At 44.7% G+C, this 24962-nt stretch overlaps 1 protein-coding gene across 1 annotated transcript; it reads left to right on the top strand.

Annotated features, from left to right (window-relative positions):
* The first annotated feature begins 298 nt into the window (after positions 1–298).
* On the top strand, positions 299–23073 carry CHC1 (SWIB/MDM2 domain superfamily protein). The gene is made up of 2 exons (XM_086812506.1): positions 299–1936; positions 22355–23073. The coding sequence occupies exons 1-2, from the start codon at positions 564–566 to the stop codon at positions 22428–22430; spliced, it is 1449 nt and encodes a 482-aa protein (XP_086668632.1). The 5' UTR covers positions 299–563; the 3' UTR covers positions 22431–23073.
* Positions 23074–24962: the final 1889 nt, after the last annotated feature.

A 24962-nucleotide genomic window follows, 5' to 3' on the forward strand; every position in this document is an offset into this window, starting at 1 on the left:
CGTACCCCAAGCTTCTTCAAGGGGCGAAGCTTGTGCAAGACCAGAGCCTATAGGACAAGACGAGAAGGCCACAGGTGGTGAAGACGACGAGTAGCACATAAACGACGAGGCCGAAGGAACAGCCATCTGCACAACAGCGAGTCAACAAGAACGAAGAACATAACGGACACATGATCAACCATGCAAAAATGATAGCAAGATCATCGTAAGGGAAAAAAAGACAAGTAATTAAGAAAACAGCGACACGTGTCCATCGCATATGCGAAGAAAATTAATTAAAAGCCACAAAAAAACGTTTTGGGAGCTTATTTTGAGAGCAGTCGAGAGCCTAAATCTAAAAACAAAGGTTTAAAACCTTGATATTCGTCGGAACGTCTCGGCCTCCCTGCTTCAGCTTGAGCTAGGCTATGGTGCTGGCGATGGGAGTGGCGTTTTTATCCCCTCGGTACCAGTGACAGACAGCCCTCGCTCTAGTGAAATCTCCATTGGTGTCGTTTTTGGAGGAAATTAGGGTTTTGCAGGCTAGTATCAGGGTTTGAAACAGATCCCTTCAGCGTGAGGTTATGGCAATGGCGTCTTCGTCGCAGCAGCAGCCCTCGCCATCGCAAGGGACGCCCCCGCAACCCCTTTCAGCGGCAGCGGCAGCGGCAGCAGGAAATCCTAAACGGGTGCTGCAGCCGAAGCTCCCGCCGCCTCGTGTACCCCAGCAAGGGAACCTGGCCATGGCTGCAGCCTCCGCCTCTGTATCAGGCGGGGCGCCGCCAGCCGTTTCCTTCAAGACGGCGGAGCTCACCCCTGCCGCCCGTCGCAAGGCAGCCACGAACAAGCGCAAAGCTCCGGAGAAGCAGCTGCCCGACCGCGTGGCCGCCCTCCTCCCAGAGTCCGCCCTCTACTCGCAGCTCCTTGAGTTCGAAGCCCGCGTGGACGCTACCCTTGCCCGCAAGAAAATCGACATCCAAGAGGCTATCAAAAACCCCCCCAGAGTCCAACGCAACCTCCGCATCTATGTCTTCAACACCTTCTCAAACCAAAACCAAAACCCTAACCCTAACTCTAACCAGTCTTTCCCAGTAGAGCCCCCTTCCTGGACTCTCAGAATCATTGGCAGAATCCTTGAAGAAGGCATTGACCCTGATGCCCAAGCTGCCGCCAAGCCTAACCCTTCTGCACCCAAGTTCTCCTCTTTTTTCCGCCGCATTACTGTGCAGCTCGATCCCACCCTCTACCCTGAGAATCACACTATTGTATGGGATGCAGCGCGTGCCTCCGCACATGTAGAAGGCTTTGAAATCAAGCGGAAGGGTGAGAAGGAGTTCACAGCAACCATCAGGCTAGAGATGAACTACTCTCCCGAGAAGTTCAAGCTTTCCCCTTCTCTCACAGAGCTGCTTCGCATTGAGGTGGACACCAGACCACGGATCATTGCTGCTCTTTGGCAGTACATCAAGGTGAAGAAGCTTCAGGATGCGGCTGATCCATCGATGATCATCTGTGACCCACCCTTGCAGAGTATCTTTGGGGAGGATAGATTCAAGATATCCTCAGTCTCCCAGAAATTAGACCAACACCTGCTGCGCCCGCAACCCATTCACTTCGGACATCACATTAAGTTATCGGGTCACAGTCCGGCAGGCGATGCATGCTATGATGTGGCAGTGGATGTGCCCATTCCTTTGCAGAAGGAGATGAATGCATTTTTAGCAAATCTAGAGAGACATAAGGATATAGATATGTATGATGTAACCATTCGTACAGCAATTAAAAAAATCCACGAGCATCGCCGCAGAAGGGCCTTTTTTTTGGGCTTCAGCCAGTCCCCTGTAGACTTCATAAATACTTTGATTGCATCCCAGAGTAGAGACTTGAAGGTTGTAGCAGGCGAGGCCAGCCGAAATGCGGAGAGAGAGCGCCGTTCAGACTTTTACAACCAGCCATGGTATGCATCTTTTTACTTTAATTTTTTTGTGCTAAAAGGCGGATGTTAGGGGCATGTCACAACACTGCACCTATGTAGGGTAGCCAGTTGTGGTTAATATGGGGTTCCTCTTGATTCCTGGAGTAAATATTTTTTGCTGCAATGCATCAAGATCATTGCTAGGAAGGTGGGAAAACCTTTTTTTAAAGAAATTTGTCTTCAAGAATACCAAAGCATGCAACTTCTCAGGAATGAAAATGGCTTGTTCTCTTGATTCTAAGTAAAGATTGGCGAGGAACTGGAAAAGAGAGTTGTGCTGGAGAAAAGGAAAAAGAAAAGAGAGAAGCAGAAGTGTACCATCATGTAAAACTTATGCAGTTTTATACACAAGCCTATAGTAGTTCCATCTCATGCAAGTACTCTTTGATAATCATCCACAAGTATATGTGGCCAAGCTATTTGTATATGTGGCCAAGCTATTTGTGGACAATGGTAGTTCACTTTTGAGCATTGAGTCACATAGCTTGGCTCAATTTAACTCTAGCTGCCTACGACAATTCTTGGCATCAACTAGCGTTGTCCCTTGTGTGCTACAAATTACATTCTCTTCCCTTGTGTGCTACAAATTACATTCTCTTTACACACAAATGCGATCTTATGTCCAATCAGTGACAAAGTTTTAAGTGACCTGTTAGATCAGGATTCAACCCTATCATCTAGAAACTTTTTTTACTAGAATACATTGCAATTTGGTTGCATGTTGCGTAGCAAGCTGCAGACTAGCTGTAAAGCTCCCTCCATAAGATCACCTGATACACAAGCTAAACACACAAGGGTAGAACACATAGAAAGGTGTAGGCAAACTCACCTCCCAACCATAGATTCCATCGGATTCTCCCCCGAGGCAGGGGCTAAGGTTCCACTCCCCACATGCGAAGCCGGTCAGCCTTGGTGTCCCGTACCACCAGAGGTTGTCCTAAGGGACGCTTGTGGACATGATAGGAGAAAGACTACTCTGGTCCAGGCACGGACCAACTGTCAAATATGACAGTCTATAAACACAATAATCCATAAGTCAGTTATATACTGACTATTGTCGCTATAAATAACCATCCAGTCATAAATAGCCAGTAAACAGGGATTATCAATAAAAGTGAACCTGTAACTTGGTTAAACACAATGCCAATCACTACACTTAAATACACTAAGATTTAATGGACAACATGCTCAATACAAGAAGTAATTTGTTGAATTAACCAGAGACGCCCAATGAGCCGGAACGGTTGATCCCTCCCTCAAATAAAGTATCATGGGCATTTTTGACCAAATTTTCATACCAATGCATATGAAAACAGTATTGCAAACAAAGTGGTTGTCGGTGTAGACTTGCAACTCACACTACCCTCTCAAGTGTCCATGTTCCCTACCATCTGCTCTCTATTGTTCCACCAACATAAGGTAGCAACAATCTGCAAGAGAGCACGTAGGACAAGAGAACACTACACAAGGTATGTGATCTTGGGATCCAGTTTCTCCCTCTTGCTACTTGCTTTCATATTTAAGTAAAAAAGCTTACTAATTGCAAGTAGAGTTGATGACAGTGGAAGTCTTCGCGATGGAAGTGCTTGGAGTGTTGAAATGTCCGATTTGTCGCAATTCTTCTCGACAAAAGTCTTCAAGAGGATGAAGGGAACCCGAGCATCCCCTATGATTCAACTTGAGAAAGGAAGGCTGAAATTAGGGTTTTCAGCAAAAAGACCAGAAATTACAGCAAGAAAGAGAGTTGTTTTGCTGAATTTCAGTTTTTTTGCTGAATTTCAGTCATTGGGAGTGTGTAGGAGAGTGAATAGCACCCGGAAACACTCTTGGAAGCTTGGGAAACACCCTAGCAAGCTTGGATATGGAGTTGGGAAGGAGAAAGTGTAGAAAATACAGCCCAAGAGGCCTCATGAAGGAGGTGCCTACTTCTAGAGAGAGAGGGAAGAGTGAGGTGATGAGTTGTCCACTCTAGGTGTCATGTAGATGCTATGTGGTGCAAGCTAGAACGGACACATGGCTGGTTACTCCCTTTGTACAAAGGGGAGAAGGTATGGGCGGTAGACATTGGGTTTTGTCTACCTTGGGACACCAATGTGTGAACACCGAGCTGGTCATAATTTATAAGTGAGTTTTGGTCGTCCAAAACTTAATGAAGTGTTTACACATTCACTTATAATTAGTGCTAATTCCTAAGGCTAGGTTTATGGCCAATACGTACTACCTGTCATATGTCACATAACCATGTCAGCAGACAGTTTCACACGCACGGTTCACGGGCGGGAGTCCCCTTACCTGAAACTACACATTGGTCACGCAAGCATAAAAACCGCATGCAATTTCAATCGGAAGAAAGCACATAAAGATGCTATGCAATGCAGCATTGGTATAGACAATCCCCGTTCATGAGACTACCAAAATAGTGTCAGAATACGCAGCGGAGATGATGACCAGATCTGGGAACACGAGCAAAAACGCATGTAGAAAAACAGCACAAGAGAGAGAGAGATGTAGGCATGTAACTCTGCTCTGATATACACAAGAAAATCCCGATATGATACAATGAGTGGTATGGGGGTGGGGGCCTATTTATATGCCCCCACATGTGTAGTTGGCCTGCTGAAAAAGGCTCCACGATTGCATATGTAGTCGGCCAGCGGCATGCAGCTAGTCGGCCAGCTTTGAGGGTCCACGACTGCATCAGATACAGTCGGCCAGCTCCAATTCACACATCTGATGTAGTCGGCCAGCAAATGGATCCTCCTGTCAACTCAGGGCTGCTTCCCAAGCCACAGAAAAATGGGAAAAATAGGGAAAAAATACGGGGAGTGAGGAAAAATGATAAAACACCTGATAAGGGTGGGCACCCCCACAACAAAGGCCCTGGTGTATAAATCTAGACAGGAGATGACTTCTAACACCCCCTCTTAGCTCCTGGCTGTGAAACCAACTACTGGGAGCTGGGGTGCCGCCTGCAAATCCTGAGAGAGCGACTTCGTGAAGAGGTCCACCGTACTGTCCTCCGTCGAACAGAACTCTAGCAAGATGTCATCAGCAACGATCTGTTCACGAACAAAGTGCCTCTGGATGACCATGGGTTCCGCCAGTGGAAGCCCAAACCTGCTATGCAACCTCTGCATCTTCACCACCTCACAAACAGCCCAGTACTCTGCCTCTGTTCTCGACAAGGCAAAAGATGACTGCTTCTTACTGCTCCTGGGCCTGAAGTAGATCTCCTCGTGTCTGGATCTTCTCCCCAAACCGAGTCACTCCAACCGTGGAGTTGGACTCCATCCAACAATCCCCCTCCTGTGTACAAGAGTCCCTGATCCTTCACATGCCGCAAAAACCACAGGAAACGCAATCCTGCCTCCCAAAGAGTCATCCGCAACCATGAGCTCAACCGCCTCATCAGGAAGCTCCTGTCCAATCTGGTGTCCATCAACCAGATCAATGAACCATACAGCTTCTGAGTCAAAAAGGCATCACACTGCTCACAAGGATCAACACCTGTGACGGTGAAAAAACAAGTCCTAGAAACCTGATGAAACCTGTCAACCACCCCCTCTGAATCCGGAACCACAAAGCCTGGAGAAACCATCTCCTTCTGCAAGTAAGCACCTGCCACCTGCGTGGCTTTTCGAAAGGTCCCCGTGGAAAGAACATCCTTATCTACTGGAAGTTCTATGTCCCGAACACTACGAGACATCAGAGCATAAGTGACCTGTTCAGCTTCCTCTGACTGTCGAACACAAGAACTACCAACATCAGTACTGGAAAGTTCCTGCCAACTGCTGCCATCTACTGGTAAGCTATCCACCATCTGGTCCCGGAAAGCCCGCAGCTGCAGCGTATCCACCCTTAAGTGACCATTACCAGACTGCCACTCATCACAAACCTGAGGACCTGAGAGAGAGAGTGTTGAAAGCCTGTAAACTCCATTCTCCACTCTGCCTTCCCAAACCACCTGGCGTGTTGCTTTGTCTCGGACAGCAACAAAATGCTCATCAAACTCCACCCGTACGCCAGTCTTGCAAACCTGATGCACTGACAACAGATGAAAACCAAGTGCCGGAACATACAACACTTGGGAGGAATGCTTCCCCCCTCTGCCATTGGGAACTATCTCCATCCTGCCCTCACTGTGAACTGGGATAGTGGACGTATCCCCAGTAAGAATATGACCAGAAAGCCTGTAGAGATCCTGTAAACCGGAACGGGAAGGAGTCATGTGCCTGGAAGCACCACTATCGAGAATCCACTCCCGAGTATCCGTTACGGAGAGTCCTCCAATCTCCTCCCTGCGTGAAGAAAATGAAACATCGGTGTCCACCACCTCCAGGTGCACAAAAGCCGGAGTCTTCATGATTGTTGCTGAGGAATCTTCACCCTTCTCGGTCTTCCGCTCGGGACACTGTCTCCAATAGTGGCCTTTCTCGCCACAATCATTACAGGTCCTCTCTGCCTTTAGTTTCTTGCGGTCAGTTAACAGACATCTTCTTAGAAGACTTCTCCGACGAAGCCTTCCCTTTGCCCGTGTTACGGCCTTTCGATCGTTGGCCAGTTAAGGCCTTCAAACCTATGACTTCTAACAAATAGATGTGCTCCAGGCAAGTACATGAGGTACCAGACCCAATGGAACACCAATTCACTAGGCATTTCCGAGCATGTACACAGAGGTACAAGTCCCAACGGAAAGTGAATTCCACAGTATCATATGATGGCATCAATCCTTGGCATATACAACTGCCATGGACACCAGTCCAATGTACATACATGATGAGAAAGCACGGGTGGACCAATTTGGTGGCCAAATGGTGACTGTCCTCTCGGCTTCTGAATAGTTCTCTTCTCTGCAACAACTGAAAAGCATCCAAATATATCTGAAGCACATGCAGGTAATCTCTGAAGAACTCTTCATCTACCCATTTAGCATCAATGGAAAGATAGTCCTTAAACTTCACAAGGTAACACTTGACAACTTTGCAAGTTTGCGTTCCTTGTGATACACAATCTGCTCTGGTTGCAAGAGCTCCTCAAGCTCATCCACTTCTGGTTGATTCTCAATGACCGTTTCATTGGGCTCCGGCCCTACATACTTGCGAAGGAGACTCACATGAAAAGCATTGTGTATGTGTCATATCGTGGAGTTGTCGGCCTGTTTTCCTACAGCCGACTGTTTCATGTACTAGTATATAAGAGTTGCTCTCTTGCCCTATTTGCTGGCTCTTGTACTCTGTAACCTCAAGCTAATAAAGCTCAGCTCTTGCTTGTAATCTTTCTCTCTCTCATGTTCATTGCTTCCGCTTGTGCACATTCTTTCATGGTACCATTCGCCTAGGCTCTGGCTACTGCACAATCTGTTCCTCTATGTTTTCTGCTTCCCTAGATTTTCCAGACTGTAGATCTTTCAAAATAGTGGCTGCGTTTCTATTTCTTAGCTGCGTTTTTGCTCTACAAGCTCTCCAACTGCTGTCCGTGTCACTAGCCTGGACATTTCCTAGTATGAAAGGGGTCTGGTGGACTCCAGGATGTCTAAATATTTGGAAAGTACAAGCTTTGGGAATGGGGGATTATCCTAGAATACAAAGGACCACACTCCTAAAATTTAGGAGAGTTGCTATTTTTGGCCCGACTCCGATGGAAATTCTGTTCGCGTCATTATATCTGGAATTGAGCAGATACCAAGAGTTGGCAAAGTGCCTATGACAGAATGTCTACCAGTTGGGATATTTTTAGAGATAAAGTTTATGGAAGGACCCATCTCTTAGATTGGGACATGTGGCAAGAAAGTGGACCAAAGTGAGACAAGTGGCTTGACACTTGTTAGAAAATGGATCAAAGTGAGACAAGTGGCCTCACACTTGTCACTTCAGCTATTGTGTGGCTCTCCACTTGTCATTGTAGCCTTCTCTTGCCATTTTAGCTCATGGGAGGCCCAAATCTTGGAGCCCTCTCTCTTCGTTAAGAGAGGCTCTTTTGTTGCACACGAGCCTCTACCACCGTTATAGGGTGCCCTAATGATGGCTACTCTCTTTCTCTCTCTTGAAGGCTGTCCATGAAGAATACCGGCTGTTGGGGACTGTTTTGGAGGCTTCCATCGCGAAGAAATACTGAAGGCAAGGGTATTTAATCATTTATTATGATTTCTAGCCATTGTACTTGTTGTAGCAGCCTTTGTATTTGCTGTACCAGCCATTGTACTGGCTGTACCATTCCTTGTACTACTTGTACTTGTTGTACCACCCATTGTACTGACTGTACTAGCTTCTAAACTTGCTGTACCAGCCACTGTACCTGCTGTACTAGTCATTGTACATGCTGTACCAACATTTGTACTTGCTGTACCACCCATCGTACCGGCTGTACCAACCACTGTACATGTTGTACTAGCCACTATACCGACTGTACTAGCCATTGTACTTGCTATACCGACTGAATGGAGAGTTGTACTTGCTGTACCAACTCTATTGCATGAAGACCCGTGGTTTTTGGGGAAGAATCAGTACCTGTTGAGATATCGAGCTCATCTAGTGAGGCGGTGGACACTGATGACCCGCCTGGGAGATAGGCCCCACACTTATGCCACTGCATGGTTGGTGAGATCATGGGTGATATGCGGCCAGTGAGATGACAGGCTGAGTACCTTTTCATATTGTGTGTACTCCTATCTTTGTATATGGTGTGTTGAGCGTTGTATGAAGAAGAAGAAGAAGATTTTTAGCCTCACCTTGTGTGTTCTCTTTTAGGGTTTTGTGAGTGTGTGTGTGCTTGCAAGAGCTCAAGCTCTCTTCTCCCCTACATCTTTTCATGGTATCAGAGCTTGGTTTCATGCTAAGGGCTGAGCTGCAAGCAAGAGAAGCACAGGAAGCGGTATGAGGGTAAGAGCTTTATCTACTCTTCCCTATTTGTGTTGGCGACTACACCCTTGTCGAGAGCTCTACGGGAGGCACCGACAAACGATCTCTGATTGAGGAGCTTTCTTTGCGGGATTAAAGCTATAGGGCAACTATATTGTCCTGTTGGTGTTGTTGGACAGAATTTTTCGGGCCAAAAACGGGTTTCGGGCACGTTACGACCTCCGTTTTTCAGAAAGCAGGCGATTTCGAGCACTGCGGGTAAGCCATCGATTCTCTGCAGAACTCTGTTTTAAGAACTGCAAGAAGACAGATTGGTTGTGCAAACATTGTGTGTGCTGCAGGGAGGTCAACAGTTGCCATTGGGTGTATGTATGCACATTGAGGTCACTGGTTATGACGTTTGAGTGTAGTACAGTATCGCTGCAGAAAATACAACAGTTTATGCAGGACAAACCAGAGTGCTGTTTCTAGTAAATTTGTGTGTCTGGTAAGATGTCAAATGATGGCATAAACCAGATTGTTGCTGAGAAGCTTGATAAGAACAACTTCCATGCTTGGAGGTTCAGGCTGGCAAATTTCTTGATGGGAAAGGGTTACTGGGACTACATAGAAGGTGAGCATGAAGAGGCATCAGAGATACCGGAGATCAATCCGACTGCTGCAGATGTGAAAGAGTTCAAGGATTGGAACCAAGGAGCCAGAAAAGTTATGTATTGGCTCTCTATCAGTATACATGACACCATGATTGGGCACATACAGGATGCCAAGTCCCCCAAGGAGGCGTGGGACACCTTGGTAAAACTCTATGAAACGAATACCAAGGCACGAAAGATACAGTTGAAGAATGAACTTCATATTGTGGAGAAAAGAGTATGTCTGTGAATGACTATGTATTGAAGATCAAGGGTATTGTGGAATCCCTTGCATCTATTGGCGTTTCAGTAGATGATGATGATAAGGTGGAAGTTTGTCTACGTGGTCTTGGGCCACAATACAAGGCGTTCAAAACGTCTATTCAGACTCGGGAAAACATTCTCAATTTCACAGATTTGGTGTCTATGTTGATTATAGAAGAGAAGAGCTTGGGTGAAGACCAACAGCCTTCACAAAACAAAAACAGTTCAGAGCAACAGGCCTTCTACACAAGTTCAGGAAGAGGACGAGGTAGAGAAGGCTGTGGACGCGGCCAAGGAGGTGGCCGAACAAGTAATCAGAATTATGGCTAGCAGCAGCAACAACAACAGTCCCAGAATTCACAACAATAACAACACGCAGGTGGAAGAGGCCAATTCAGAGGCAGGGGGAGTCAAAGAGGTCGTGGAAATTGGCAAAGACAGTATAATGATACACGTGGATGCTTTTATTGTGGTAAGTCTGGACATGTGCAGGTAGATTGTTATAAGAAGCAGGCTGATATGCAAAATGGAAAATTACAGCAAAACAACTATATATCCTCGAGCAGAAACAATGAGGATAATGAAAGGTTGTTTGTTATGCAGCATGTCGTTAATGCCATGTCTGAAAATGTTGAAGTAGCATATAAAGATGATGTATGGTACGTTGATTCAGGTGCTTCGAACCACATGACAAGTCATGGGGAGTGGTTCAAGGAGATGAAAAACCTTGAAAGACCAGGTTTTGTGGAAACAGGGGATGACACTGCTCATCCAATTGTCCATGTTGGGGATGTGCCATTGTCTATGCAGGATGGCAAAGTGAAGTACCTTGCAGAACATAACAAAGAATCTGGTTTCAGTTGGCCAGATGATTGAGCAGGGTTTGCAGGTTCGGTTTAACCCTAATGGTTGCTATGTTGAAGACTTTAAAGACAAGTGCAGGTTGGTTGCAAAAGGCAACAAAGTGGGCAGAATGTTTACATTGAATGTAAACATGCCTGAAGTGAGTGCTGCGATGTTTGCAAATGGTTCAGTAATTGTTGCAGACACAGACATTCAGCATAAAAGAATTGGATATGTGAATGTGCAGAGAATGAAGTCTATGCAGACTAAAGGAATTGTGATAGGGCTGCCAAAGTTTAAAGTTGAAGGTATGCAGAAAATATGTGAAGCATGCCAATTTGGAAAGCAAACAAAGCATGTATTTCCACGTGACAGAAATGTGAGCAGAAATGCACTAGATGTTGTGCATTCAGATGTATGGGGTCCTACGAAGACCATGTCTATGGGAGGCTGCAGGTATTATGTGATATTTATTGATGACCATACAAGGAAAGTGTGGGTATACTTCATGAAGGAGAAGGATGAGGTGTTTACTCATTTTTAGAATTTCAGAGTTATGGTTGAAAAGCAAACAGGGAAATATGTAAAGTGACTAAAGTCAGATGGAGGGGGAGAGTACTTCTCCAATGAGTTCTCTGAATTTTTGAAGACAAATGGTATTTGGAGACAGTTTACATGCAGATACACTCCGCAGTAAAATGGAGTTGCTGAGCGGAAAAACAGGCACATTGCTGAGATTGAGCGAGCATTGATGGGAGAGAAGAATATGCTGCATAGCTATTGGGCTGAGGCTGTTTCTACATCAGTTTACATTATGAACAGGACTCCAACTACAGCCATACATGATATAACTCCAGAGGAGAGGTTTAATGGCAGAAAACTTGATTTGTCTTATTTGAAAGTCTTTGGATGCATTGCATATGTGTATGTGCCAGATGAGCTGAGAACTAAGTTGGATCCAAAAGCTGAAAAATGTGTGTTTATTGGGTATTCCCTTGAGCAAAAGGGATACAGGTGTTATAACCCTGCTACACGTGAGTTGAGGGTAAGCAGGGATGATGTTTTTGATGAGATGAGCAGCTGGTATGCTGCTGAAAAAAAAGCTGTTGGGGCTGATGTGAGTGGAAATGTGGTTGCACATAATGCAAGTCAGGAATCACAGTCTGAGAGTGAACCAGGAGAGTCCTCATCTAGTGGTTCAGTTGATAGACCATGGAGTGGTAGGCTGTGTCATAATACCAGTCTTACAAATGTGATTAGTACATCACATAAAGGCAAAGAGAAAGTGGTTGAGCCCCTTAGTATGCCTGACTTTCTGCAGGGCATTCTCATGTTGATGGAGAGTCTAGTGGCTCAGAGATGAGCCTTGATGAGGATCTTGGGATACCAGCTATGAGAACACCTGGTGTAAAGAAGGCTATGGAAGCCATGAATGCAAAGCTGCGAAGATCTGGGAGAGTGAAGAATCCTGTGCAGAGGTTTACCTATGATGGTTATGTGGCACATCACTATGCATACATGGCAAAAGTTCTACAGGTTGTAGAGTCCACATGCATTAATGAGGCTGTTGGAAATGTGTGTTGGGAGAAAGCTATGGATGAGGAGATGGATGCACTATATGGAAATGAGACTTGGGATTTAGTGTACTTGCCTGAAGGCAAGAAAGCCATTGGATGCAAGTGGGTGTACAAAGTAAAACATAACAGTGATGGAAGCATAAGCAGGTACAAGGCTAGATTGGTAGTCAAAGGATATGCGCAAACATATGGCATTGATTATGAGAAAACTTTCAGCCCAGTTGCCAAGATGGCAACAGTGAGAGTTGTGATAGCAGTGGCTGCGTCAAAGCAATGGTCTTTACATCAGATGGTTGTAAAGAATGCATTCTTTCATGGGGATTTGCAGGAAGAGGTGTATATGTTGCAGCCACCTGGTTATGAGGATGTGAGTCACCCCGAGCATGTTTGCGGGTTGAAGAAAGCCTTGTATGGCTTAAAACAAGCACCAAGAGCATGGTCTGACAAGATTTCTGAATATCTTGTCACTATTGGCTTTCATGTAGCCGATGCAGATTTCTCGCTGTATGTGAGACACAGTGATAGAGGGGTTGTTGGGGTAAAGGCGTTATGCCCACCCTTATAGTGTGTACAAGCCCATAAGTTATAGTACATAGTACACTTAGTACTTTTAATGTACTAAGTGCACTATGTGTACTAGTGCAATATACATGTGTGATAGGGGAGTCACACACTCACTTGGTGAGTTGACTTATCCCCACAACTCTCTCTCTCTCCCTTGTTCTTCTCTGTGTATGTCTCCCATGAATGAACTCTAACCCTAATTCCTGTTTCTCCCACATCAACTGGTATCAGAGCTTGAAGCGCCTCCCTCCCCTTTTTCTGTAAGGCGTGGAGTGAGTGAGTGAGGCCGATCCTGTGAGAAATCAGAAGGCAGCATAGCGAGGAGGCCAGCAGTGAACCCGATGTGAAATAAGCCACAAGTCTGCAGTCGTGTCAGCGTTTCTGCAGTACAGGCACGCAGGCGAGTGTGGTAGCTCTACACGGTGAAGTAGCACTGGCCCTTCAGCGTGAGCAGCGAGTGGATACACAGTCGACTACAAGCGTGTAGCGCTGGGCGTCGGCTGGCGCTAGGCGAAACTAGGAGCGTAGCTGGATGAGTCGGCGGCGGCAGCTAGGCGATTCGTCTGGCAAAAACGCGTATTAGCGCTAATACGCGTTACACACGTAAGCCAAGTACACGGTCGACGGTCAGCTACGTAAGGAATACGTGTAGCGCTGGATCCGACGGAGAGCTTGCTTGTTGACGTATTCGCCAGCTGCCTTACGTTGGTGAACAGCGTGGAGCGAACCAGGCGAAGCAGGTCCCTCCAACTCGTCGCCCACTTTCTGCCACGCTGGTCTTCTGTTGTTGTGCGTGCTGCCTCCAACAAGCCTGTGAAAGCCGACAAGCAGCTATGGGTCAGGGAGCTTCATAGCAGCCAGCCATCTGAGCATCACCAACAATCTGCAGTCAACATCAGAATTGCCCCTCAAATCAGAATTTCCCCTCAAATTCAGCCCAAATTAGAGGCATTTTGCTTCAATTTCGGGAATTTTTATGTCCATTATTTGCAATTGAGCAGGTACAGGTGCCAAATTGCTCAATTTTGAGCAAAATTGGCAAAATTGGGTGACATTGGTCACAATCAGGATCAATTTGCAGGAAATTGGTCACAATCAGGATGAATTTGCAGGAAATTGGATGTCGAAATTTGGGGCTTTTGATGTAATTGTGCAATTAAGCACTCATACATGCTGTATGATGTGAAAAATCGCACTTTTGGGCAAAATTGCAGCAAATTGCAGTGTAAATCAAGGGGCTTTTGTGCCGATTTAATTGATTTGCATGCAGGCAATCGCATTTGATGCTGTGGATAATGTGTTGATGCCTTACAAGCACTCAATGTGCCTGTAAATCAAGGGGCTTTCATGTATTTGATGTATATGTGGCCAGGGGAAAGCATCGTGAACACTCTGGATGCCTTCATGTGCGTCAATGTACCATGTATGATCAGAAATTGATCTTAAATCAAAGGGCTTTTCAAGTTTGTATGCTTGTTGAGCTTGGCAAAGCAGCAGGCAAGACATTTATGCCTTGAATCCTCAAAAATCAGCTTGCAGTCAAGGGGCTTTTGCCCAATTTCTGTTCGGAACTGTTGTATGCAGTGCTCGGGACTGTAAAAGTCTGATTTTCACTCATTTGGACAGCCAAGAGAGCATTTATTGCTATTGTACCTGCTGGTACAGATTTGGCACAGCTTTGTGCAAGTTTTGGCATGGCTGTACACTGTTTTGAGTGACCAAAAGGTTCAGTTTCAGCTGCTGTACTTGCCGGGACAGGTTTGGTACATCATTGGTGAGCACTTGGTACTGCTGTACAGTACTTTGGAAGGGCAAAAGAGCACATTTGAGGTGCTGTCCAAAATCTGCAGCAACCAGATTTTGGTGTTTTCATCACAAAAAGTGGGAGAAAAGTTGCATTCTTGCTTCCGCAGTGGGAGATAAAGCTTGGGAGAATAACTGTGAGCACTTTGTGTGCTTTTAGTGCAGTGTTTGCACATTTGCAGGGAGTCAGGCATTGACAGGTTGCATTTTGCTATGGCAACCACAGGTGAGAGCTCTTCATTGCTTCATATCAAGAAGCTTGAAGGCTCGCATAATTATGATATTTGGCAAACCCAGTGCTACAATGTGTTGCTCCAGAAAAAGCAGCACAAGCCTATTAAAGAAAGGGGTGTGATGCCCGCTTCTCTTACTGCTGAAGAGTGGGAAGATATGGATGAGCTGGCAAGATCTACTATCATGTTGTCTGTGTCAGACTCATTACTTTTCAGCATTCGTGAAGAGAAGACAGCTTGGGGAATGTGGCAGAGATTGCAGGACTTGTATGCCCAACAAAGTGCCTCAAGCAAAGTGTATTGGTTGAAGAAACTCATAGGTCTTCAGATGAAGGAAGGGGCATCTATGACAGCCCATCTCAATGAGTTTAATGGTATTGTCAGCCAAGTTATAAATCAAAAGTTGGCAATGGACGATGAGTTCAAAGCCACTTTTCTGTTATGCACTTTGCCAGAGAGTTGGGACACATTCAGGACAGCCACTAGCAATTCGCATGCTATGCTGTCATATGCAGATGTTGAGGGTGCTCTTCTTCAAGAAGAGATGAACAAGAAAAACAACTCTGCTGGAAAGTCCAATGCAATGAATGCACGTGGGAGATCCCAGCAAAGGGGGAAAAGCCAAGAAAGGGAAAGGAGCAAGTCTCGCTCCAAAAAGGATTTGGAATGCCATTATTGTGGCAAGAAGGGACACATCAAAAAGCAATTATAAATGGAAATATTGTGGCAAGAAGGGACACATCAAAAAGCAATGCTACAAATGGAAAAATGATCAAAAGGAAAAGGGAAAAGGCAAAGACAAAGAGAAAGATGAAGCCAAAGATGTAAAGCCAAAGGGCAAAAGTGGAGTCAAGATTGAAGAAATCAATGTGTCACATGCAGGTGGCAGTGAGGATGAGGTCCTATTTACTTCTTCACTTGATGCCCATTCACTTCTTACAGGTGGTCATGGTATGCACTCATGGATCATTGATTCAGGTGCCTCCTTTCATGTCACAGGTTGCAGAGACTTGTTTGTCAGGTACACTGCTGGCAATGAAGGAGTGGTTTATTTGGGTGATAACCATGCATGCAAGATTCTTGGCAGAGGTGATGTAAGGCTTGTATTTTCAGATGGCTCACAGCTTATGCTCCATGATGTCAGGCATGTGCCTGAGATCAAGAAGAATCTGCTTTCTACTGGACAGCTTGATGATGCTGATTATGTTACCACATTTGGTAGTGGAAAGTGGAAGATTAGTAAGGGCTCACTGGTTGTTGCCAGAGGCTCTAAGGTGGACACTCTTTATTTCATGCATGTAGGTGTTTGTCACCATGCTAATGTAAATGCAACCGAGCTGCCGGAAATTTCTATGTGGCATAGCCGGTTGGGACACATGAGTGTCAAGGGAATGGAGCAATTGTCTCGTTTGGGTTACTTTCCTTCTCTAAAGTTTTCAAGTTTTCAGTTTTGTGAGCATTGTATATATGGTAGGCAACTACGGTGCCCCCACAAGAAAGCTCTTGGACAGAAAGATGCTCAGTTAGAGCTTGTGCATACAGATGTATGTGAGATGCCTCAGCTTTCTTTGGGAGGGGCAAAATATTTTGTGTCTTTTATTGATGATGCCACACGTAAGGTGTGGGTCTATCCTCTTCATTTGAAGAGTGATACATTCTCAGTGTTTCAGAAGTTTATTGCTCTTGTTGAGAATCAAATTGGCAAAACACTGAAAGCTTTGTGTTCCGACAATGGTGGAGAGTACATGTCCAAACAGTTTCAGGACTTTTGTGATGCTAAAGGCATCAAGAGGGATCTCTCTACTCCTCATGATCCTCCACAAAACGGGACAGCAGAGAGGATGATTAGGACCATACAGGAGAAGGTCCGTTCTATGTTGTCACATGCTGCATTACCTCATGGTTTTTGGGCTGAAGCTGTTATGACAGCCGTTCACCTTATAAATAGGTCACCTAACACGAGGCTTGGTGGGAAAGTGCCAGAGGAAGTATGGACAGGGAAGCCTCCGTCATACAAGCACTTGAGAGTGTTTGGTTGCGTTGCGTACGTGCACATACGCAGGGAAATGCGCACCAAACTTGATCCTAAGTCTCACAAATGCATATTCTTAGGATATGGTGACAGAGGTGAAATGGGGTATAGACTTTGGGATCCCATGAATAGAAAGATCATACGCAGCAATGATGTCATTTTTGATGAAACATGCATGTATAAGGAGCCTGCAAGGCAACATGAGCCTGGCAGAGTCATCTTTGATGATGGTGGACATCATGGACAACAACAAAGGGCTGTAAATCAGCCATTACAGCAGCAAAACCAGCCCTTAAATGGTGCTGAAAATGGTCCAAATGGACAGCCAGAGATGGCAGAAGATATCCCTATGGATATACCACAGTTAGAGGAGATACCGGGCATGATTTTTCAGCCTTATGGCATGGAACAGGAGCCACCAATGGGTGATATGCAGGCTGGACAGCAACCTGCAAATGATGGTCATTGGGTACGGAGGTCCACTAGACCCTCCAGAGCCCCTGACAGGTTTGTTCCAGGGGTTGACTACTTGATGCTCACTGACTGTGGGGAGCCCTCATGTTATAAGGAGGCTTTACAGAGGGCAGACAAGGCTCTTTGGGAGCGTGCCATGAAGTCAGAGATGGATTCTCTGCATAAAAATGGAACTTGGAAGTTGGTGCATTTGCCTGCAGGCAAGAAGGTTTTGCCATGCAAATGGGTATACAGGCTCAAAGTTGCACCAGATGCAAAGCCAAGATACAAAGCCAGGTTAGTGGCTAAGGGCTTCAAGCAGGAATATGGTGTGGACTTTGAGGAGATCTTCTCTCCAGTGGTCAAAATGACCACACTTAGAGCTGTGTTGGCTTTGGTTGCGCATGATGATCTGGACTTGATTCAGATGGATGTGAAGACTGCTTTTCTTCACGGTGATCTCCATGAGGAGATATATATGCAGCAGCCAGAGGGTTATGCAGTAAGTGGAAAGGAGAAGCTTGTATGCAAGCTGAAAAAGAGTCTTTATGGGCTCAAACAGGCACCAAGGGAATGGTATCATAAATTTGATACATTCATGAAATCCCAGAAATTCAGGAGAAGTGACATAGATCACTGCTTGTACACCAAAAAAGCTTTGGATGGCAGTCTATTGATCCTCATCTTGTATGTTGATGATATGTTGATTGCCGGGAAATCTCGTAAAGAGATGGATACCTTGAAGCAGAGGCTGCATGAGAGCTTTGGTATGAAGGATTTGGGTGATGCAAATCACATCTTGGGTATGCGGATACTTCGGGACAGAAATCAGCATGTGTTGTATTTGTCTCAGAAGGAATATATTGGCAAAGTTTTGCAGAGGTTCAATATGGACGGGGGGAAGAAGGCTAGTACTCCTTTGCCTCCATATGTGAAACTCAGTGCTATGGACAGCCCACAGTCAGATAGAGACAGGGCTGATATGGCCAAGATTTCGTATGCTTCAGCTTGTGGCAGTCTCATGTATGCCATGGTTGCTACTAGGCCGGACATTGCATTTGCAGTGGGAGTGGTTTCTAGATACATGGCCAACCCTGGCAAGAAGCATTGGGAAGCAGTGAAAGGTGTCATGAGATACCTGAAGGGCACACAGGATTTGTGCATTTGCTTTGGCAAACAGGATGCATTAGTGCATGGTTACACGGATTCGGATTATGCCGGTCATCCAGATAACCGGAAGTCTACTACCGGTTATGTATTTACATTCACAGGAGGTGCTGTGTCATGGATATCCAGGATGCAGAAGTGCACAGCCTTATCTACTACAGAGGCCGAGTATATTGCAGCCACAGAGGCTTGCAAGGAGGCATTATGGCTATCTCGGTTAGTGGTTGATTTGGGTTATACAGGGGATATTCCATTGTTGCATTGTGACAGTCAGAGTGCCATTCAGTTGGCAAAGAACCCTGTTTTTCATGCAAAGACGAAGCATGTGGATGTGAAGTATCACTTCATCAGAGAGGTGATAGAGAACAAGCAAATTCAGCTTGTTAAGATTCATACGGATGACAACCCGGCTGATCTGTTGACAAAGAGTTTGCCTCCGGAGCGGTTTGCTCATTGCAGACACTTGATGGGCATTGGATGAGGTCAGTTTCAACCTTGATATGGCCTTGTATATTATCATGTATATGCTGATTTTTTCTTTTCCTTTACTTAAGGGCACTTTGCCTTTAAGTGGGAGGTTGTTGGGGTAAAGGCGTTATGCCCACCCTTATAGTGTGTACAAGCCCATAAGTTATAGTACATAGTACACTTAGTACTTTTAATGTACTAAGTGCACTATGTGTACTAGTGCAATATACATGTGTGATAGGGGAGTCACACACTCACTTGGTGAGTTGACTTATCCCCACAACTCTCTCTCTCCCCCTTGTTCTTCTCTGTGTATGTCTTCCATGAATGAACTCTAACCCTAATTCCTGTTTCTCCCACATCAGGGGTTGTGCTTGTTGTCATCTATGTAGATGACCAAATCATTACGGGGGACCATGATGCAAAGATCTTTGATGTAAAGATCTTTGATGTAAAGATCTTGCTTAGACAGAAGTTTGAGATGAAGGATCTGGGGGAGCTTAGATATTTCTTGGGCATTGAGGTGATTAGGTCAGATTTCTCGCTGTATGTGAGACACAGTGATAGAGGGGTTGTGCTTGTTGTCATCTATGTAGATGACCTGATCATTACGGGGGACCATGATGCAAAGATCTTTGATGTAAAGATCTTGCTTAGACAGAAGTTTGAGATGAAGGATTTGGAAGAGCTCAGATATTTCTTGGGCATTGAGGTGATTAGGTCACCACATGGTATTGGATTAGTGCAGAGACAGTATGGCTTGGACATGTTGTCCAAGTATGGTATGACAGGCTGTAAGCCTATCTCAGTGCCATTGGATCAGAATGGCAAGTTGAGTGCAGATTCAGGAGAGATTTTGGAGGATCCTACTATGTATAGGCGCATAGTAGGAAGCTTGATCTACATGACGATCACCAGGCCAGATTTGAGCTATGTTGTTGGGTTGGTGAGTCAGTTTATGCAGGTTCCTCGGAACCCGCATTTGGATGCATTGAGACGCATACTGAGGTATGTGAGGTCTACTTTGCATTGTGGACTATTTTATGAAACTGGGACAAAGATATGTGTACATGGCTTCATGTTTTCTTTGGGGAGTGCTGCTGTGACTTGGAGCAGTAAGAAGCAGCCTACGGTTGCTCTATCCAGTACAGAGGCCGAGTACAGAGGTACTGCTATTGCAGCATGTGAGGTAGCTTGGTTGAGAAAGCTACTTGCAGATTTGGGTCTATCAATGGATAGACAAGTTGTCATTTTCTGTGACAACATTAGCAGTATACAGTGGGTCAGGAACCCAGTTTTTCATGCTCGCACGAAGCATATAGAGATCCACTACCATTTTGTCAGAGAGAAGGTTTTGGCAGGAGACATTGACCTTGTTTATGTCAGCACACAGGATCAGGTCGCTGACATCTTCACCAAAGCATTAGGTACAGAGAAGCTTCACAGATTTAGGGCTTCGCTTGGTGTACATGAGATGGAGTTGAGCTCGAGGGGGAGTGTTGAGATATCGAGCTCATCTAGTGAGGCGGTGGACACTGATGAACCGCCTGGGGGATAGGCCCCACACTTACACCACTGGCATGGTTGGTGAGATCATGGGTGATATGCGGCCAGTGAGATGACAGGCTGTGTGACAGCCATTCTAGAGACTGGCATAGTTATAGCACCAGCTCATTTAGTTGGGTTCACACTATAGAGAACCCTAGTATGTATTTGGTTGAGCACCTTTTCATATTGTGTGTACTCCTATCTTTGTATATGGTGTGTTGAGTGTTGTGTGAAGAAGAAGAAGATTTTCAGCCTCTCACCATGTGTGTTCTCTTTTAGGGTTTTATGAGTGTGTGTGTGCTTGCAAGAGTTCAAGCTCTCTTCTCCCTTGCATCTTTTTAGTACCCATACGGAGGTATTGTCAGAATATGCAGCGGAAATGATAACCAAACTTGGGTAGACGAGCAAATAGACTGCAGAAAATAGACAGCACAAGAAACACAGAGAGATAGGTGTGTAAACTCTTCTCTATACACAAGATCCTGCAGAAAACTGAACGAGGAAGTGGTGGGGGCATGGGGCCTATTTATAGGCCCCTATGAGAGCAGTCGGCCAGCACTAGATGGAAGCAGTATTCGTGCCGTGTCTTGCCTATGGGACTATCACACCATAGGGAGACTCGTGCCTGGAACTGTGTCTTACCTATGGGACTGTCACTCCATAGGAAGACCAGGTTTTTATGTTTTACGTCGTGCCATTTTTTGTGCCGACAGATATTTTGTACTTGTTCCATGAACGGGAGATATGTCCATGTTACTATTTGCACATGCACACATGATTTGCATATTTGAAACTGTTTTCGCATGACTTGTATTTTTGTGTTTGCCTGCTTGACGTGTTACACAACCCTTAAGCACCTTCTGTAGGAACACCTAGATGAAAATGCAAAGGAGAAGAGGAAGAGAAAGAGACTTTCGTATAAAGTATACTTAAGTACATGAAAAGGTAACTGAAAAGGTTACATGTTGCCCAATATGGAACTTTAACTATTACCGACTGCCATGCGCAATGATCGGTTTCCTTAGGGGAATGAGATGATTTATGGCTAATGATGAAGGGCCCTTATATATGCTCAAAGGCTGCTCGTTGGCCAAATGAAGCTGCTGTTGGCCTGTTTTTCCATCCATGACTGACATAAAATGTGACATGAAATGCTTGCGTTGATGCTGGCCGACTGGCTGCCATGTGCTGAACATCTGCTGGCTGAAGTCCTAAATGCTCCCAAATGTGCTGATTAACTGTCTTAATTAGGGACTGTGATGAAAATTAGTCATGGCACTGCCTTGCATGTGACAATGAATTTGTATTGCTTAGTGTCAAAAATGACGTATGTACAAGTGACACACGAAGTCCTTAGACTTTTCCTATTTGATATTAAGCTCAAGGTAAGGCTGCTCTATATGTTCCAATGCTGTCATACAAAAGATAAGCTCCCATTCGAATGGGTAAGATGGCAAAGCGTCTTACAGTAGGTCGGGCGGGTGAAACCATGTTAACTTACGGAGTGATACCCATCTAAAAAAGGAGAAAAAGCAAAAAAGAAAAAGAAATTAATGGTCTTATAAGGATTGCTTTAGAAGTTCCGAATACCTCACTCCACAAAATTTGGGATGTGGTTACCACAGACCTGAATTAGTGGTATCTGCCCTTTAGCTCTGAAAAAGTAATGAAACTCAAGAGGGTACACTAAGGTAGACAAAGCTATATGTAATCCTGCACCTACTCTTGGGCATTGGTAATGCCAGCAGGACAGTCATAAGCACATCAATAAACTCATGATATAGTCCACAAGGAAATCAGTTGAAGAGTTTAAGCACATGGCAGATTAAGTGCACTGTCCACGAGAATAGGGCAGAATGGCATGAAGGCTCTTGCATAGAAGGTGCAGCATAATGTTTGCTTTGTATTGGAGCTTGTTCAAAAGTTTCACTCTCTGTATGTTTATGTTGTTTTTTGCAGGGTTGAAGATGCCGTTATTCGCTATTTGAATCGCAGGCCACCAGCAGCTGGTTCTGATGCTCCTGGAAACACTTAGGATCCAAAATGTGACTGCACGTTCGACTTTCGGAGGTGTTGCGGGCGGCGTTAGTGGCTTGCTTCTCTGGTGCTGCTTTTCCACTTGGGAGTGGTTATAGCACATATCCTTGTTTTTTATGTTTTTGACCAGAATGAATGACCATTGACTGTAGCAACTCAGAAGAAACCCCTTGAGATATGAAGATTTGGCATTGCTTTCTCATGTCTAAAGATCAGGTTTCTGAACTTGCTGCTACTTGGAGGATTCCCTTTCGTTCAGAATGTGGGATAAAATATATAAGGGGACGTAGCTTTAACTGTCAACTCTAGGCTTCAAAACACTCAAATGCTTTTTTACTTTGTAATAACACACAATTCTCAGCTGGTTGTATTATGATGAAGCATGTATTTTTTTAGTCGTCCATGTCAGATAGAATAATAGGGGACGGTTTCCTGTTTAAGGCTTCCCGGAAGTCATGAATCTTTGACTCAACATAGTAGGAATGCTTGGTGATAGTATTTGGCTCGTGTTTTTCCTACTTGTGTCAGCGTACCATAGAAGTATGTCTTGGCATGGTAAGGGATAGGCTCAATATGGCACTGCTTGTCACCTTTAGTCATGATGCAAATTCTGCTGTATAGATTTGAGGCTTTTGTATCCATCCATGCTGAGTTTGTTGGTTTTCTTATTTAACATTCCACGGTTTTTTAATGTTGCTGAGACCACATTGCGCCTTGAAAGTAGGCCATTGGAAGACCTACAGTGAGTGTATGTTGGCAGTGGTTGCAAAAGCATCGTTTTCAAAGAAGTTTAGGAAGTTGGTAATATTGCTATGTTGGTTACATTGAAGTGCACAGAAAAAATCAAGGGAACAAGCTCCAATAGAGCTCTTAACATCAGTGTGATGATTAACATGGATATGAGTTTTTAAAATCTGGTAAGCAGTTTTTTCAGTTTGGATGTTTTGACAAGTAAATCCATTTTTGTCTAAAGTCTATGTGATGATGAAGGTAAGTGTAGCCTCGCAGAAATTTTCCCCTATTATTGTTAATGTTTGATGCACTATGATACATGCATGTTCATGCTTGACTTATGATGTTTAGAGTTCGAATTGCTTGCAATCAATAAATGCACGCCTTAGACTCGTCCTATGCATAGAAGATTTGTACTAGTTCTTCTTCAAAACAAATAGGGGAAAGATTACAAAACCTTTATTTTCTATTAAAAAAATAACACATGAATCTTTCTCTTCAGTTATAATGCATTCTTATAGGCCTAAGGAGGTGCCAAGTCAGGTGTGTAGGGGAAATCCAAAGATATATGTATGACTAGCGATCGAGCAATACAACATTGACGGGCCTAGGTGACATTCCAAGCAATACTCTTGGACTTTTGCGTGTGCTGAAGTGTTGTGTACCACATGTTGCATTAGCGTCACACGATGAGACTTCTAGTGAATCTCCTAACTTAATTTGCTAAAGGAGGTTGCTTGCATGCTTTTATCTAATGCTCTCTCTCTCTCTCTCTCTCTCTCTCTCTCTCTCTCTCTCTCATGCTGGATATCTTGAATGATGTTGAGAGAGGCTCATGGATTTTGACCCTCCCCTGTTGGATATCCTAGACGGGCGGCTACAATATCGGAGGAGTGACTTATTTGATTGATGTTGAGGGAGGCTCATGGATATCAATAGATTGATGCTTTAGGTCAGGATATACATCACTCCGTCCGCGGGACATCACTGTGCATATTTTTTTGTTTTGTTTTTCTTTTTTTCCATCATGATGAGATTCCATGGACATCATTCTACACTTTTTGGTCTCAATAGACCCTTAGGGTCTTTCATAGACAATTAAAACAACTTTCTTTCTTCCTTTCTCTTCTACAAAGATATAGAGTTCTCTTACAAGTGGAGATATTTACACTTCAAAGATTGATTCTGTATCTTGGTTTCTAAATATGTAGTCGGTCTCATAGAGTTGTTACGAAGGGCTTGTGGGAAAGCCATCGACCGGATGGACACATGATCTTAAAGTGCTTCCAAAATCCAGTATTCGGATGTCTTCGAAAGTGACCACTTTGTGGCGGCGGAAGTATATGACCATGTTGTAAAGATTTATGTGCTGACAGAAATTGCAACCTTCATTGAGATCGAAGACCAGTTGCTCTTTGCTTGTCCGCCATTGGTTCTTGGGCACTTCCTCAAGGATAAGGATGATGAAAACAAGAATTGCCATGTGGCGACAATAACAAGATTGGGGACCTTGGTGTAGTAGAGGTCATTGAGAGCCACATCTCCATGGTGGTGAGGGGTGTGGGATCATCAATGTAGGGAAATTTGCAAGTTAGCCTTCCACGTGTAGGAACTCGTGTCAAGATTGCCTCTTTTTGATTGGCATGAACTTGAAGTCAATGTGGATATCTCTAGGTGTAACCATGTATTTCCACCATGTTTTGTGATCACTGAGGAGATAGGCCATGCGTCACTTAGGTTGGACTCCTGTAAGGCCCTTGTACATGACAGGTAACACGTCATTCATTTTGTTGCTTTC

This window comes from Cibotium barometz, chromosome 18, assembly GCF_041138505.1.
Source record: "Cibotium barometz isolate CiBa-2024 chromosome 18, ASM4113850v1, whole genome shotgun sequence".
Lineage (NCBI taxonomy): Eukaryota > Viridiplantae > Streptophyta > Polypodiopsida > Cyatheales > Cibotiaceae > Cibotium > Cibotium barometz.

Coding starts and splice junctions, on each gene's coding strand:
- CHC1 (XM_086812506.1), top strand. CDS start 564: ATGGCAATGGCGTCTTCGTCGCAGCAGCAGCCCTCGCCATCGCAAGGG. Junction 1,937..22,354: donor GACTTTTACAACCAGCCATG/GTATGCATCTTT, acceptor TGTTTTTTGCAG/GGTTGAAGATGCCGTTATTC.